The sequence below is a fragment of the Peromyscus maniculatus genome, chromosome 10 (genome assembly GCF_049852395.1).
Source record: "Peromyscus maniculatus bairdii isolate BWxNUB_F1_BW_parent chromosome 10, HU_Pman_BW_mat_3.1, whole genome shotgun sequence".
Taxonomy (NCBI): Eukaryota; Metazoa; Chordata; class Mammalia; order Rodentia; family Cricetidae; genus Peromyscus; species Peromyscus maniculatus.
The window spans coordinates 59,703,870-59,722,240 of record NC_134861.1 but is presented as its reverse complement, the minus strand read 5'-3'; the positions used below and the strand labels follow the sequence as shown (position 1 = coordinate 59,722,240).

The window sequence follows — 18,371 nt, the reverse complement described above, 5'->3', positions numbered from 1 at the left end:
GAGTTTAAATAGCTGCTAAGGAGTGGCACTGCACGCTTTTAATCCCAGCTCTTGGGAAGCAGAGGTAGGTGGATCTCTCAGAGTTCAAGGCCAGCCTGGTCTATACAGTTACAGGCAGCTAGGGCCACACAGTGAGGCCTGTTTCAATACCTCCCCACTCGCAAAGACAAGCGTCTAATTGGCATTACGCCCCCTTATCTAGGTGTGGCAAAAGTCATGATCCTACTGGTGAGAATTTCAGACAGCTCGATCCAGCTTGAGGTTCTCTCTGGGGAGGACTTCAGGATCTGCCTGGCCCCTACATGGATGTTAAGGTGCTACTGGTCCTACATGACTTCCATGTCCTTCCCTAATGTCATCTCTGAGACTACCTCTGACACTGCAGCCACGTGAGCCACTCTCTATCCCCCTCCCAGTGTCAGAGCATCCGGGGCCCTCTGTGCGGCTCCGGAACTCCTCAGGGACGGCCGTACCTTCATATCTGCTTGGGGAATCACAGGCCTTCTGTGGAGTGGCCACTCGAAGGAATATCTGCTGTCTCCAGGAATGCCGCCGGGTCTTCACAGGGGTCCCATCTGTGTCACCCAGGTGGTTTGCCTTGGATTCAAAGTCCCTAAAATGGCAAGACAACTGATTCATGACCGGCCAGAAGACAGCAGGGCTTACTATCCACTAACTTTATCTTTCCATAAACAAATAATTTGAGAACTAAAGAAATCAAATCAAAGTCCTAGTGGGTCAGCAGTCTTAAGATCCCATGCCTTGCACCACTGCTCTCTTAAGAGGTATTCCAAGGAGTATGCTCCACAGACGGTAGCTTCCAACTGTGCCTTTCTGGGTGCTACTTCAAAAGAGAAAAACCTCCCAGCTGGGGCCTGTCACCAGAACTATCCTAGTTAACATGTGGGTCTACTTTTCTCAGCACCAGCCTAAACCTCCATGAATACCATTAACCACGCCCCTCCACACACACGCACACACTCACCACCTTCTCACCTGTCACACACGCACACACATAAACAGAAAACCAGCTGTAGTCTAATTAGAGAGAACCATCAAGGAATTAACGGTACAATCCTGGTGACATTGCCTGCTTTAAAAACCTTAGCTTGAAAACTATAAAACAAAGTATCACTGCTGATACATAAATATCATCTCATTTTCTTTCCGTTCACAAGACAATTAGGGCAGGCCCTTGCGATTTACACCCAGTATGGCCACAGGGGGACAGTCAGCACAGCTGGGAGACGGGCCTACTGGCATCTGGAGGACAGGCACAGGCAACTGCCCCGCGACAGCCCCACAGAGCCAGGACAGACTCTTTAGTCTCCCGAAGGTAACAACAATGTCAACCAACCAACCCTATGCAAAACTGAGAGCAAGCTGGCTTCATGCTTAAAAATGACACTTGTGAGGAGAAACCGCCTGAGAAAGGCGACACACCGGATCCAATGGCGAAAGAGCAGGGGAAACGCCCCATTTATCACACAGTAACTCAGTCAGCACTCAGAACATCCAGACCTGACGGGTTTAAGTCGAGCCCTACCTGTTCGTGTTCATAAAGTCACAGGTGTGATTTTCATCTACAGGAGCCAGAAATTTTAGAAAATTTGGCACAGAGGAGGAAGAATGGAGTTTTTTCCGCAGGGCATTACGGTAGGAGACACTAAGTTTGGTTAAAAAAAGAGTTAAGGATGAAGAAATATAAACACACAAAGTAAAACTCTAAGCTTAAAAAGGAAACCTCTTCCTGTAATGCTAAGTAAACCAGGTAAGCCATTGAAATACTTTGTGAGTGAAATCGACTTTTACTTTCAGTCAATGAATTAAATTAGAAAAAAAAAAAATCAGTCTATCCTCGAACTGAAAAGCAAGGACGTTATCTGAATTAATCAGAAAGTTTCTGACACGGCACAAATTACAGTGTACACAAACACAGTTGTCAGCCTGTGCACATGCACGTGTGCCTTCCCATGCAAGTCATGTGATGTGAAAGTTAAGTGTAAAAACAATTCACCAGTGAGACTTTCCACAGTAGTTAAAAAAAAAAAAAAAAACTGAGATAAAATTAAGTATTCAAATGACAGCTGAAAATAGTAAAGCCAAATAAAACCGAAAGCACCCACAAACACACACACAAGCGGTGACTAGGTGCCCCCCAAAGGCAGCCCCCATGCGGCTGGGCTCAGTCAGTGTGAACGCCTGGGCAGACAGACAACACTGGCCATGCGAGTGCGCTCACCTTTTTGGCACAGCATTGCCACTTTGTTCTCCACTGGAACTGTGTTTTAGGTACTTAAAAAAGTTTGGAGAGGAGGCGGAGGGGTTAAGACGAGGCGGAGGAGCTGAAGGCTGCCCTGAGCAGCACTTAGACTCGCCCCCAGGAAGATGGTCCACACTAAACAACAACCACAGAAAGTGGGATTAGAGGGGACAGGGGCAGACTGTGAGGGACGTGGACAGAAATGGAGAGAAAGCATGGCTTTTGTTGAATGCGCTGATACATTGTGAACCCTAATAAAATCTGCCTGAAGATCAGAGGACAGAACAAGCCACTAGATTAAACACAGAGGCCAGGAAGTGGTGGCACACACCTTTAATCCCAGCACTTGGGAGTCACACACCTTTAATCCCAGCACTTGGGAGTCACACACCTTTAATCCCAGCACTTGGGAGTCACACACCTTTAATCCCAGCACTAGGAAGGCTGAGACAGGAAATGACATGGCTGTGAGGAGAAAGGGATATAAGGTGTGAAGAGACAGGAACTAAAGCCTTTCTGGCTGAGGAAGTTCACTGGGCTGAGGCTTTTCAGGCTGAGGAGTCCTAGAGCTTGTAAGAGGTGGCGTGTTTCTTTGTCTCTCCCATCTTTCAGCATTCACACCAATTTCAGGCTCAGGGTGTTTTATTAGTAAGACCATTTTAACACTGGAGCTACAGGGGCTTTTCTTGACTCCTTTCTGTTCTCACAGACTAACACTGTCCATACTTCCAATAATACTTTCTGCTCTGTACCCTTGCTGGGAACTGACAAAAGATTTAATAAGGCGAAAGAAAATAACCCCCGATTTAGAACCAACATTTCCCTTTAGGAAGTCTTGCCCCAAATTTCAAAGTCCTGTTTCCTACAGACTAGGAAAGAAAGTTCACAAGAGGGAAAGCAAATCCATATGCAAAAGGCAGATACTGCCCCATCCCGCCATGGCTGGCCCATCACAGCCCAGGACAGAGCTCTTGGGGAGAGGAAAAGCAGCGGCCCTCAGTCCTTCCACCCGGGGACTGGCACAGAACTCAGGCTTTTCAGGTAGGAATGTTTCCACCGCCACCGGAACTGCTGCTCACCGTGCGCTGGGAAGCAGGGAACTTGTCAGGCTACAGCTAAGCCACCCTCGTCTCAGATCCCTCAGACTTGTTAAACATCTGGAGGGTGTCCTCCTCCGGCCTCTCCCGGCTGAATTCCAAAGACCCAACGACGATTCCCAGTGAGTGGCTTAGGAAAGCAGGCCGACCCACAGCTCTGCACGTGGCACCTGTCACATCTTCCCGCCACACCTAACAAACACCTGCGCTGCTCTAAGCCACATAGGCGAGCACACACGTCCCCCCCTTCTGCTGTCAGCAGCCACCATACATGACTATGGCACCACTTTAAACCTATTTTAGAGGATAATTTGGGGGCCCCGTTAGAGTCTCTATACTTGGGGATAGTCACTCAGAGACCCAGCAAAATACAAGACGCGTCTGCCCCCAGTTCTTAAAAGCAGTGTCCTAGCTGGTTTTATGTCAACCTGACCCGAACTGTAATTAATTATCAGAGAGCAGGGAGCTTCCACTGAGAAAATGCCTCCATAGGACTGGGCTGTAGGCAAGTCTGTAGGGCGCTTTCTTAGTTAGTGACTGGTGGGGGAGGGCCCAGCCCATTGTGGGTGAGGTCGTCCCTGGGATGGGGGTCCTGGGTGCTGTAAGAAAGCAGGCTGAGCAAGCCATGAGGGGCGAGCCGGTAAGCTGCACTCCTCCACGGCCTCTGCCTCCGCTCCTGCCTCCAGCTGTCCTTCAGTGATGGACTGTGATGTGGAACTGTCAGCTAAACAAACCCTTTCCACCCCAACTTGCCTTTGATCATGGTGTTTTTTCACAGCAATAGCAACCCTAAGACAAGGAGTGAATCCTGAATCCAGAATCCCCAGTGACAGACGTCAGAAAACATCAACTCTGATTCTGTCATACAACAGATATGTTCAACAGATATGGCCAGGTTACACCTAGGACCAAGACAGCCAGGGCCAGTGTCCAGGCTTCTGGGTATCATCATGGGCAGCCATAGAACATCTCTCCCACTCTGCCTGTATGGACACTGTGTCCCCATCCCACCACAGCCCAGATCTAGGCATGAAGAAGGAAATTCCTCTACTCATACCCACATGCCACCTTTCCCAAGACCAGGAGACAAGTTCCAAAGTCACCATCCCATGCATTAAGGACTAATGATACACATAAGGACCACTTTTGCTCATGTTCATCTGCTTGTGAGCAATGCTTGCTTAGACCTACCCCTACACACCTCCTGGGGAGCCGGGGAGAACATGACACTACTTCAAGTTTTTTGTTTTGTTTTCTGAGACAGGGTTTCTCTGTGTAGCCTTGGATGTCCTGGATCTCACTCTGTAGACCAGACTGGCCTCGAACTCACAGAGCTCCGCATGCCTCTGCCTCTTGAGTGCTGGCAGTGTGTGCTACCACTGCCCAGCAACACTACTTTTAAGTTTTATCTTTTGATGTCAAGGGTCAAACGTGACTCGGGTTGCTCTTCTGCCCCAAAGCACACTCAGGAAACACAATACGTGTGATGCTTTAAGCAAATCTTACTTGTGTTCATGAGGCGTCTCTGTGCTCACGGAGTGATACCTCATGAGTTTTCTTTGAGAGACTCCTGGAGAGCTCTGAGCAGGTTCTGGAGGTGCCTGGCTCTCTACGGGGAAATGGCTCAGGGTGTTGGCTCTCCTTCTGAATGACTGCTGGGGTGACAATAGAGCCGACTCTTCCGCAATGTGGCCCTCTGAGTCACTGGACAGGTCATCTGAGGAGCCAAGGAGCTTGAAGGAGCTCTCAGAGACAGGCAAGGCCTCCTTGTCACCCATGAACAGCTCCTGACAACAGACAGACAACAGATTAGACATACCACAGGGAAACTGGGGGACTGGCAATCTCTCTGAGCACAGGGAAACACTAAATGTGTAGACCTATCTGACTAGAATGGCGTCTAGAAATATAAGGTTCTTAAGGCCACTGAATAACATCTGCTTCTCGGAGACAGGTGCTTGCTTGCTGAAGAGATGGGGAACGTCCCAAGTGCTATAATAAAGTTCACAAGCTGCAACACTGACTGCTCTTAAGTCATACCACAGCCTGCACAGGCCAGAGAACAGGCTCTTCGCAGGCCTCTAAGTGTGGTGGTACTGTAGGGATAGTTTCTGCCACTCAAACAACTTCTTTATCTTGGGCAAGTGTGTTCATGGATGTTTACTCACATTTCAAGGTTCTTTCTGACTCTGATCTAATGTTGAGATTTAACCTGGTAATCTTGATGCTAAAAATTATTCCCTCTATTCTTCCTGGAGTGGAAACATGCACACATTGAGACTTATTGTGACACAATTCAAGAGAAATCATTTAACTTCTTGCTGCAGCTCACTGTAAGAGTACAGTGAGAACTCACTGTACTATTTCCTGAATTAAGCAAGATGAAACAACTTCACAGTGCTTTGTATTCTGTCGAATTCGACAGAAATAAGCTAAAGTTTCATTAAGCACTCCCTCCTTACTGAGTGCTCAAACATTCATCAAGAATCCTAACAAGCCAAGCTCGGTGACCATGCCCACCATTCCTGCTCCTGGAAAGAAGAGGCCAGAGAATCAGGCATTCTAGGCCAGCTTCGGATACACATTGTGGTCAGCCTGAGCTAGGTAGCAAGATCAGAAAAGAGGGTGGGCGGCAGCGGACCATAAAAACAAAGGCTGGGAGTGTCAGGAACTTCTTAATTGACACCAACTATCCAGGATCCTCCCGCACCCAGATATACTTCCTCAGCACAATCTCCAAGCTTTCCTTAAGATTTAATTCACAGCATCAGCGTCCTGCTCCGAGCTTCCCACTACCAAACTCCACCTCTTCCCTCACTCCTGACAACCAGACCACCGGCACCTACTGTCTGAAGCTCTCCTGCCACACTCCCCAATGCCAGGTCTACTCGTCTAAGTGTCCTTTCTCTCCTGTGGGCCCACTCATCTTTTTACAACAGGTAAACCAGCAACATAACATTTGCGTACTGGGAGTGAATTGTGAGGTCCAATTAGTTGGTGTGTGTCATGAGGAGGCCGGATGGTGATAGGGTTCACTGGGTCTTCACTTAGAAAACTACATGTAGACAACTGGCTTCCAGAATCTTCCTGAACACAGTGGGTCTACCAAACCAGCAGGCGCAGCGACATCACCTTGCTGTTTACCGGAGATTTGGCACTGAGATCCCACCCAGGACAAGTGAACACACACGCACGTTAAAACCTCAGTCGTGCTCACCGAAGGAAATGTGTCTCAAAGCACATGCTCCACACACTAGTAGGTGGTCCTATCAATTCAGTGGCTTGCCAGGAGCATTTTAGAAATAAAAGCGATGAAAATAGTAGTGTATGTAGCCTATTATTCAGAGAATAATGTCTTTTTAACTCCATTTTTATTTTGTGGGGGAGGGTTACATGTTTGTGAACTACGTCACAATGTTAAATGTCTCTCTTACTGTTGGCTGGGATTTGAGCCTTTGAGAACTACAAGTATAGGACAGAGCTCTGAAAAACTGACAGCAATTCCCTGGCAAGGAGCTGGAGCTCAGACTCGCTCAGTCTTGCATCAGAGCATGCGATGCCGCCACCAGGGACGAGGGGTGGGTGGGGGCTGTCTCCTCAACACCAAACCTCCAATTTAGCTTCTGGCAGTCACAGGGTTAAACACACCGGGCCCAGACATGTGTAAACGCCTCCAGATCAAGACAGGAAGGCAAGGGGACAGACACACCGGGTGTGTCACCACCGAGGACTATCAGCCAACTCACTGGACCTGTGCTCAGTTCAGACCACAGGGGCAAGGCTTGGCTGCTTACTTAAACCGAACAGTCATGTGTGCTCACAGTCACGGGGTCAGCTGCAGGACACAGTCTCGGAGATTTATGACCCACAATTCCCAACCCGCCCTTCCACCTTTGAAGCTCTCTCAAATTTACTTATTTTTATTACTGCAAAAATCTTCTTTGGATAAGAGACTCGTTGGTTGTTACAAATTAGCTCTCGTTTGTCTAAAATTATGATCTGGATTCTTTGTTTATGGGAACAGCTATTTGCCTTTTTATGTAAAGCTATTATGTTAAGATTGAAAAAAAAAAATCACATGACTAGCCCTCCACTTGTGCAGAGGGGCCTGGAAACACTAAATGTTTTATGACCGGAGGGATGTGGGTTTTTTTTGTCCTTTCTGACAGAGCTGTGTAGACAGGATGGGCAGGCTTGCTGGCTGGATCTTGGGTACCACTCAAGGAGAATGTGCTTACTTTGCTGGTGTTACTTAGAGTACTAGAAGTGGAGCTGTCCAGATCCACGCTGGCGGAATGGTCCTGCAGGCCTCTGGCTTTATTACCCTACATAAAGAGAAGGCAGTTGAGATACATTCCCCAAAGCATCATCAGCTGGAGGCAGCCTGGCCTCATTAAGGAAGCTCAGAAAAATGAAGTCACTGACAGCCACTGCTGAGCATATCCACACATTAAGATCATCACATTTCTGTCATCATCTTAAGGATCATACCGACCTAAATAGTCTACGAAGCCCGGTGGATCGATCATTTGCCGGGGATCTCACACACAGGAAAAAGGGGCAATTCATCTGTGATGTTCCCAAAAGCACACTCAATAAATAGCTCTTTCCTGAGTCACAGGTGGTCGAAACCAGCCACCTGCATGTCACTCAGTCAACCTGTATCCCCCTGGGAACTCTCAAAGGCAAGCCCTTTCAGCCTTGGTTTTATAACTGGACTGTTTTGAATTATCTTAAAGGGCGTTGTGAAATTCTCAGTAATACCATTGGACAAAGTCATCTTTAGCTGACTAATGTTTCAGAGGGAATATGCTCAAACATTTCAAAGAACTACAATGAAACAGTGCAAGCTCTAAAGGTGTCAAGTTTTGATTTGTTAGAAATGACATAACGCTGTTCACATTCATGGAATAGGAGGATGCTTTCCTAAGGAACTCCGGGTGATGCTCAGTGTACTTGAACCTTCCTAAGAAACTCCCAGGTGATGCTCAGTGTACTTGGACCTTCCTAAGGAACTCCTAGGTGATGCTCAGTGTACTTGGACCTTCCTAAGGAACGCCCAGGTGATGCTCAGTGTACTTGGACCTTCCTAAGGAACTCCCAGGTGAGGCTCAGTGTACTTGGACCTTCCTAAGGAACGCCCAGGTGATGCTCAGTGTACTTGGATTTTCCTAAGAAACTCCCGGGCAATGCTTGGTTACTTGGATCTTCCTAGAGAGCTGTTGTGGGGAACTTTTTCTACACAGGTCTTGATTGCAAGTATCTCACAAGCATTTTACCATTTGTAAGTCATGTGGCCTTTTTGACAAGTTCTCTACAAAAGTAACCTCAGATAACAGGTAAATGAATGAAAGGTACTGTGTAAATAAAGCAAGCTTTACTTACAAAAACAAGAGGCGGGTAGATTTGGCCCATGGGTCAAATATTTCATGACTCTGCTTATAAGGAGTTCCAAACACCTAACAAAAGGAGCTGATAGGATAGTTCTTGAAGCTGTCCCCAGGGACACCAGGGAAGATGGGATCTACATCTTGGCATACATAATCTTGTTCTTTATAGGGACTGTACAAATAACAACACTCTTGAGAGCACAGAATCCCACGGGGCCAACTACAGGAGTGTAACTTCCCACACTAGGATTAGGAATGTGAAGTCAGGTATGCTACACAGTGTGACACCATCTCAATAAATGAATGAAGAAAAAATAAAGAGAATGTAGGTCATTATTCCTCTAAGTCTGACGAGACATAAAACCGAGCTGAATCCTAGGCTCTGTCTGAGAATTATTCAACTCACGTGAGAAGAGAGGATGCTACCTACCCGGGACAGGATGCTCTCCAACGACTCGGTTAAGGACCTCTTGGCTCTGTTCTTCAGCATATCTAGCCTGAACCGGGTGGCACTGGGTGGCAGTTCACTCCCAAGATTCTCTGCCGCCACCTGTGGTGTCTAGAAAGAGAGACGTGAAAAGTCAAGTCAGTTAAAGCTCCCGCCTTCCTGGGTTCACACGAACAACCTCTGGGACCCATTGCTTTGAGAGCCTGGGGTCCCGTGTGCTCCTTAGCAACATGCCTGCAAGTCCAATGCACAATTTCCTATCTGAAATGAGATAAAAAAATGTGCTCTGAATCTACTCGGCTAGCTCTCTCAGGCTCGGCAACTGAGTCAGAAATCTGCTATTTCCTAACTGTGGCCTTGTGCGAATTTCCCGTTTTCTCGGAGCCTGGTGAATTGGGAGTGACAATCATCTGATCATATCACTGTGCTATGAGACTACAGTAGGAGGGAATAAGTAAGGCACAAGAACTCCTCTGCCAACCTTTTAAAATAAAGCAGTAACTTAGCCGGGCGGTGGTGGCGCACACCTTTAATCCCAGCACTCGGGAGGCAGAGGCAGGCGGATCTCTGTGAGTTCGAGGCCAGCCTGGGCTACCAAGTGAGTCCCAGGAAAGGCGCAAAGCTACACAGAGAAACCCTGTCTCGAAAAACCAAAAAAAAAAAAAAAAAAAGCAGTAACTTACCTGAGAGGCATTTCAGAGACTCAGTTAAAAATTAAATGTACCCACTGAATCCATCCTCTCTATAGTAAACCCTCCATCCCTCTCTATGATCTGTCTCCCATTTTCTCTCCTGTTACTTCATGATCCCGTTCTTTCTCCTCTGAAACCAAGCTTCCCTCTCTCAGCTACACACGCCACTAAACCAAAAGCACAGTGGAGCCTGGCAGCCACTAAGTATGGAATGTTACTTGTTAACAAGGAGGTACATTTCCAAAAACTACCCTCCAAAATCTGCACCTTGAGTTGTTTACATGGATTCTCAACCTGACTGCTTTCTGCTAGATGATGATTTTGTCAGAAAAAAGACAAGCAAACAAATTCTCAATCACTCTGAATACCAACACATTCCTTGTAGCAGTTGTTACATATTTCAAGCACACAGCAAAGTATAGACACTAGCACCACAGACACCCTTGCCTTGTTCAGGTCAAGTTAGCACCGCCAGATGTTGAGGAAGGAGAAGAACAGGGCATTCTGGAACTAATGGCAGGTGAGCTCCCTCCGCTGGTCCCCAGCTGTGTGGCATGGTCAGCACATGACCTGCTACCCCTGAGTGCCTCCCCCTGTAGACTGAACTGTCTCCCCAGATTTGTCATGATCTTTAAATGAATTAATACACATTCCAACACTCTTGGAGCACAGTTCTTACTCCAGGACTGTCACTTATGACGACTACCTGTGTTCTGGCTTCTGCTCCTAGGAATCATTACACTTCACTGAAACCTCCAGACCACCACTATCCCTGACAATGTCAACTGCTATCCTGAATTGGGTGTTTATTATATCAATTTATATTTTATATTTTTATTTACATGTATCCATCAAACACATGCTGTCTAACTTGTAAATAAACACCTAGAATAAAGGTGTCACTAGTCATAGGGATGTGAATTAGTTAGCATGGAGTTTTTTCAAAAACTCTTGGGTATGTACTCACAGGATTCTAAACCAGCATACATAGAGACACCTTCACATCCATATTTATACTGCAGTACTATTCACAATAGCAAGGAACAGAATCAGCTTAGGTGCCATCAAAAGACCAAATGGATAAAGAAAATGTGGTGCATACACACTACAGAGTTTTATTCAGCCATATAAAAGAACAAAATGATATCATATGAAGGAAAGTAGACGAAACTACCGATAATCGTGTTAAGTGAAATAAACCAGATTCAGAAGGACACACGTCACTTTTCCTCTATATGGAATCTAGGTTTAAATCACCTCTCTCTCTCCCTCTCTCTCTCTCTCTCTCTCTCTCTCTCTGTCACACACACACACACACACACACACACAGAGAGAGAGAGAGAGAGAGAGAGAGAGAGAGAGAGAGAGAGAGAGAGAGAGAGAGAATTTCTCTGCAATTATCTCTTCTTTTCCCAATATTGTTTTTGAGATTCATTCATGCTGACAATTGTTTTTGGTTCATCCACTTCAGCCTGAGGACAGTTTTACTGCACTGTATAACCAATCTATTCCTGTTCCTATTATTAAATATTTATTCCACTCTTTTGCTCTTGTGAAGGAGGCTGTAGTGAACTCTCATGCACAGCTCCTTAAGCATGCACATGGAAGGTTTTGTGAAGGAAATAATGGGGACACCCTTGCTGGGTCACAGGCACTAAGCATCTGCAGCGACAGCAGGTATCACCAAGCTTCTCCCCCTGGAATGATTCCAATTCATAGCCCTAGCCTCAGCACACAAGAGGCCATCTTTTCAGGGCCCCGTCAGCATCCTTACATTTCTGTCAAACCGATGGATACACAATGCTCTTTGAATATGGCCTAATTCCTATGGCTAGTGAGCATATTTTTACATTTTTCTCAACTATTCAAAGACTGTCTTCTCTGAAATAATGAAATCCTAATTCCCTGATGAATGCTTTGCACCTCCAGTGTTGACGAGAGAAAGCTGGGGTTCAGAAAAGAGCTACACTCTGACAAGAGATACATACTGTTCACTTTTATGAAGTCCATGCGTTCTTCATAATTAGGACATCTGTGAGAAGAACAGCTACTAGCTTATGTTTTTCTCCAAGAAGGAACACTCACATTACCCCTGGGTTCTAGCGGACAGCAGCACTGAGGAGGAAACACGTACTCTGGACCGGTGACACTAGCTTACGAGATGGCCGAAGAACCATGTTTGTCAGACAGGCCCGCCGGGAGCACATACCTGAGCAACAGAGACAAATACCACCCAGCACCTGCTAAATGTTAGTCACTCTGGGCAATGTCTTTATTGGCTGCAACTGGACCCACAGGTAAGAGTCTGTCTAGGCTCAAGGCAGGGCAGCTGTCAGCATAGAGACTTACCCCACAGAGGGGCCTGCCTAAACTCAACACCGGGTCACCCACAAAGTCAAGAAGATCCAGAACTGCTTTCAAACTCATATTTATAAAATAGAAGCAAACTGGACCAATGGTTTGGACAGTAAAGGAATACGGACTGAAAGATTAAATAAAGAAAGCAGTAGCAATCGGTAGATCGCATATGGGAAAAAGAAGAGCTACATGCCTATGTTTTTAAAGCAGGTCTGAGGAATTTCTGATACTTAACACTACTTCTATTCCCTTCTGTTTCTAAAAAGATGCCTTTCAGTTCCCTGGGCCAAACATAATTTGTAACAATGAGTGCTTAGAATTTACCTTTAGAAAACATTATATTCTTATTATCTTAAAATAAACATCGGGAAGTGTCTTCTTTGAAGATGAGGTTGGATCTTAGATAACTTCTAGTGTGGAGGCTCTCCAGTGAATTCTGCTACGGTAGAATGCACGGTCCATGTGTGACAGACGGGAACTAAGAACTAGAATCAACCAAGCAAACACAAAGTCCGAACTGTAGCTAAAGAGAAGCATGCCCAAGTGTGTGGGGATAAAGATTTCATCAAGATAAGCTGGGTTCATAGAAAGGTAGGCAGACGACAAATTTACCAAAACGCAAAGATCTGTATGGTGGGTGGGGTGTAGGTGCTCATGGGATGGTCCTTTCAACTTTTCTGTAGGCTTGAATTGTTTTTCTTAATAAAATATCAGGGGGGGAAAGGAAGAAAAAACTTTTGCTTGAAAATGAATCCAGAACTAAATCTGTAGCACTAAATTTTGTCAAGCTCCTAAAATTATGATTAAAACAATATACTTAGATTTCACTAGCACATTTCTTGATGTCTGTTCATACTTCAACTCCAAAATGAGTATTTTACTCCACAATTAAAAATGCTGTTGTAGTCAGGCATGTTGGCGCATGCCTGTATTCTAGCACCCAGAAGGCAGGGGCAGAAGCGAGAGGACAGCTGCGAGTTCAAGACCAGCCTGCTCTACATAGGGGAAAAAAAAAAAAGCTTCTGCAATCTGAATGGAATACTCCTAAGTATGATGTGCTGCAAACGCCAGTCCCGACTGAGAGGCTCAGTCTCTTTTGTTTGGGAAATGGAAAAGACATTACACATTATTTCTCCAAGGGACTGACCTATGCCCAAATCATAAAGGTATTACCGTGAGTCCATAAAAATTAATTTGCACTTAGGTCAAAACTTCATCTACTGTAAGTACTTCATTCTGTTTTTTTTTTTTTAAACAGTTATAAGCCATTTCAAAATTAACAATTTCCTGCCAGACTGACTCAAAGGGAAAAAAAAGTCAGAAAAGATTTTTGTGGTACAAGGTGTTAAAAAGGTTGTGTGTGTGTGTGTGTGTGTGAGTGTGTGTGTGTGTGTGTGTGTGTGTGTGTGTGTGTGTGTGTGTGAAATAAATCAGCTGAAGGGAACTAGAGAAGTCACTAGAAAGCCTGACTAGGTGGGTCATGTCACTAGTCAAGAGGTGGGCTCGGGACCCCAGGATGGCCCTACAGGAACAGGCTAGGGAGGGAGGGCTGGAGCAGACTGAGGCCCAAACCTGAGGGTACAGTTGCTATCTCCATGTCAGGCCACTGCGTCAAGCCCTAAACTGGCCAAGGAGAAAGCAAAACAAAACAGCTTCAGAGATCTCAGGAGCTCTGACAGTTCAGGAGAAGGACTTGATTGCCAAGGCCGACTGGCAAGTAGACACCTACTGAAGGAGTTGCCAAGACTGTGCCAACTCAAACAGGACCCGGTTCAGGCTGCCGGACGGCAAGGGAGCTGTGGGGAAGAGCACCCAGGGCAGGGCTCCGAGCACCTGTACTCACGTGCCCTCAGCCGTGGGAATGTGTGTCTGGAACAGGTTTAAACATACAAGAAAACGCACTCTTACAAAACTAAGGAACCTGACGGCCCTTCACTGATTTTTTTTCTCCTCTAGATTTTCTGGACCAGTAACCTCAGCAAATATAAAATGTTCAGGGATCGAAGTTATTAATAATGAACTAACAAGAGATACAGGGACCCCATACTGAAAGGTCTTGAAGGCAGAGTCTGTGGAGATGAGAAGTCCCAGTTTCTGGCATGGTACCCCACAAGAACTAAGTAAGTGTGTGAGCAGGAACAGACATGGGGTGGGGGTGACTGAATGACACTTCATCTGGCAGGCCAAGGGCACTGTCTCACATTTACGAAGCATTTATACAAGAACCTTGCAGACTCTGTGCATACTCCCAAGGCAGCTGGACAAAGGAGACAAGACCAGCTTCCCAAGTCCCACGCGACTCTTCAGATCAGAGCTGCGGGACAGCCTGCTGAGGTGCAGACAGAAATGTCTCTTGTCATCGTTAGCAAAACTAACACTCCCTCCTTCTCTCTGTGTGTGCAACAATGAAAAGAATGCCCATGGTGAAGAAGACGCTCCTGTCGATCCCCAATCCCGACTGCGTCCAGAGTGGCCCTACAGAAGTTCAGGGCATCACAGCGTGTGTGCGTACCTGCTTCGGCTCCCCCACGTGCTTGTGTTCTTTCTGCTTCTCTTCATATAAACATCTCAGAAAAGAAATAATTAATTCATTCTCTCGCTGCTCATTTCTTGGCCTCAATTTCTTTAAACAAAAACAAAACAGAAGCATAAACATTGTATTTATTTTTAATTGTCAACAAAACTGCTAACACATCCCCTTCCAAAAGGCTAACAGCTTCCACCTAGTAACTAGTGCTTTTTCTCAACACTCTCACTAGAGGGCACCAGTGACCTGAAGAGTGGAGGTCATTTTTTAAAAAGAACAGACAGCAGAACGCTTGAGCCAGATTTAGGAGTTGATCTTTGATATTCTTTTACCCAAGATAAATTTTTTAACATCAGATGGTGGCGATCAAAATAGTTAATAAACAGCTTTTAAAAACAGGTAAAGCAAGATCTATGTAAACACCCAAAGTCATAATGATTACACATTTGTAATACCTTAGGGTTAGGGACCTAGAAAAGAACACGGCCATCAGATCCAGGGTCACGCTGTCACATGGCGAATGTGCTCATTATGAGGCACTCTGTCACATTCCCATGAAGCAGATATGTCCGTGAAAAACTTCATGCCAAGGTCTCATGCTGGCCTCTCTTCCCCTCCCTCTCCTCCTCTGTTTCCTCCTTTTCCTTCCCCCTTTTGAGCCTTTTTCCTTGACATCCTTTCTAGGACTTTTAATTTGTTAGCACTGACATGGTAAAATCGTTCTACAAATCAGCCCGTGTACATTGCAGTTACTTGCCGAAACCAATTCATTCTGTCTAGCTTCCCCTAATAGACTGTGGTCTCCTCTAGCTTCCAAATCTTTGCATCTGAAATACTAGCCATGGTGTATTTTTAAAATTCATCTAACTTAATACATTACTTTCTATGAACATAAGTTAAACCAGTTACCTAAATTACCCCAGAGGGACAGAGAACTGACCCATAAGCTTTGCTAATACTGCCAGCTCCACTGCCCATTCCTCCTCTTTATCTCCAGACTTCGAGCCTGCCCTTTAACAGGTCAAGAGAGTGACACACAGATCAACTGGACAAGCAGGCGAGTCTGGGGCAATGCCATTATTGGCATATCTCTTCCCAGCTAACTAAGGGACAATGGTATTAACCTTAGAGTCAAAAGCATTAAAGACAAAGGAAACCTCCATCCAGGCTTCTGATATGCTCTTCCTTAGAAAAAGGTCATTTTAAATGGCAAGTCTTAAAGGTTGACAAGATGGCTCAGCAGACCAAGGCACTTGCTGCCAACTAGCTGACCCAAGCTTGGTCACTGGACCTACACAGTGAAAGCTGAGGGTGCTCACACACACTCATACAGAGGCAGCCAGACAAAGGGAGAGGGACAAGCTGTTCACATTGGCAGAAACCGAAATCACAAGCAGGCATCTTAGAGTACTGCAGTTGCTGCCCACTGACCACAGGAGCCAGGAGACCCTGCTGGGACGTATTAAGTATCCCAAGGCAATCCCCTCAGTGGAGCAGAAATGCATTATCTGTGGTGTCACACAAAGTCAAGAAATAAGTACTTCCTCCAAGTAACTGTGAAATATCGAGAGGCTACCCTCCTAGTGCATTCAAACGGGTTAGAGATGTGTCATGATCCTCCAATCTCTCATGTGGCTTCACCATTCTGTACAGTGGTTAAACCACTGCTTCTTTCAAGTTTTAGACACACTCATTAATCAGAGTGACAATCACGAAAATGACTATGAACCAAGTTGAGCAGCATCACTCTGTGGCCAATAATTAACTTGCTCGTTCACAATCAGGTGTGAGGAGCTGGGATGGCAGTTACCCAGGGCAGCAATGAAGGGTCTGGCAGGAAAGAAAAGGCTCTATGCTCAACCTCGGGGCCGACTACACAAGTTCATAGACCAGCAGTTTGTATGCTTTTCTATAAACATGTTTACATCAATTTAAACAACCCGAAACAGCCAACTTCTTGCTAAAAGTTAATTTGTCTCTCGACCTTGTTTCTCTGAGGGTCTTCTAAAGTATCATAAAAGCAACAGAAAAAATCCTGATCCTGACAGTACAAAAAGTCTAAGGTACTCCAAGGAAGTTACTTAAGACATGCTTCACTTGGATAGCACACTCAATATTTAATGAAAGACTCTGAGCAGTTATTTTTATTATTATTACTACAATGTTAGCTTGAGGGCAGCAATTTCTGCTGAAGAGGGCCAATGCAATCTGAGGCACTCAAAAAGAGGGGGGCAGTGTGAGAAGAGAGGGAAACCCCGTGTTGACTGCCAGAGATGTGTTTGTAAACCACACACTTCAAACTTGTAAACACAAAGGTAGTTCTGTGGTGTTGTGGGTCCTTTTGGGAGATGAGAGGCTAATATCCCAGTGCCCATCTGTCATCAAGTACTTTGAGGGCTTAAGGTCAGCTGCCATCATCTCTAGTACCATTGCCTAGTTATTATTTAAGCTTTCTCTTAAAGAAACACTGTGTATAATATACACGTTAATAACAAAATAATAATTATTGATTTCAAAGGTAATTACACTGGCCTAATATAATTGGCCTTTGGGAGGGTTTTTCAGAAATAAATTACCCTCCAGGAAAGACTATATCACATTTTTATATGACCTTTACATTAGTCGGGACTACCACCCATCACTGATTAGTAACTGAGCCTATAAAATGTTTTAGAAAAACCAGAGAAGCCATGCAGGAAGGCCATCAATACACCACCAAATACATATTTCTCAAAAGGAGCCCACGTTTGCATTGGTGGAGGGTAACGGATGAGCTGGGTTTTGAAGCCAGTGAACAGCATGGCTGCTCCTGTTCTTCAGAGCCCTCAAAAACCCAGAGCTGTGAAGAACACTGAATTGTGCTCTGCAATACCGGCTGGATGCTTCTTGCTTCTTCCAAGTGTCTCTGTCATGGAGGAGAGGGATCATATCCCTTAGGCTTCTCACTCCGCAGGAGGGGTTCTGGGAATTGCCCATACTGAGTCATCACCACTCTGTGTAGGGAAAGCTACATGGTACGGTCTATATGAAAGTGAAAGGCAGCAGTAAGGAAGGGAAGTACGTCTTCCATGCTTGCCAGGATGATGCTCCGGGGTGACTTGGTAGTACCACACCCTAAGTGGGCTGGCACTGATGGCCTTGGCTCCAGTTGCAATGCATTAAGGATGAGAAGTGAAGTGGTGAGTCTCAACAAAACACAGAGGCAAATAAACATTGTGAAAACAACCCACAAGGCCATTTGTGAAATCAAAACAACAGCAGCAAAAAACCTCCCTAGTCTTTCTTTGTGGAAATGCATGCCACTCCTACAGAAGAACAGGAGAATCAAGAGAACTTTACTGAGACCAAAAAGAAAAGCAGACCTTTTCATGCCTCCCCCATGAAGGGGTGAGAACAACACACAGCTAGCTGCTTGTTTGGTTTAATCACCCCCGAACCGGAGAACTTGCCAAGTCACTAGTGCACACAGGCGCGCGCGCGCACACACACACGCACATGTGTGCACACACACCCCCAAAGACATTAATTCTTTGTCCCAGTGTACTTGCCTCCTTTGAAAAGTGCCAAAAAAAAAAAAAAAAAAAAAAAAATGGCTC

At 45.6% G+C, this 18,371-nt stretch overlaps 1 protein-coding gene across 9 annotated transcripts in view; it reads right to left on the bottom strand.

The window, feature by feature from the left end:
* Window positions 1–18,371, bottom strand: part of Tbc1d1 (TBC1 domain family member 1) — a 199,138-nt gene that overhangs the window by 57,085 nt on the left and 123,682 nt on the right. For 5 of the 9 annotated variants that reach the window (XM_006974595.4, XM_076546328.1, XM_076546324.1 and 2 more), the window contains 5 exons: window positions 14,761–14,871; window positions 9,181–9,309; window positions 7,599–7,685; window positions 4,867–5,147; window positions 474–613 (listed from right to left, as the gene is read on the bottom strand). In XM_006974595.4, coding sequence (XP_006974657.1) covers window positions 474–613; window positions 4,867–5,147; window positions 7,599–7,685; window positions 9,181–9,309; window positions 14,761–14,871 — 748 coding nt within the window. Of the gene's footprint in view, window positions 1–473; window positions 614–1,546; window positions 1,667–2,242; window positions 2,399–4,866; window positions 5,148–7,598; window positions 7,686–9,180; window positions 9,310–14,760; window positions 14,872–18,371 lie in introns of all 9 variants that reach the window. The other 4 variants (XM_006974594.4, XM_076546323.1, XM_076546325.1 and 1 more) reach the window with 1 other exon arrangement.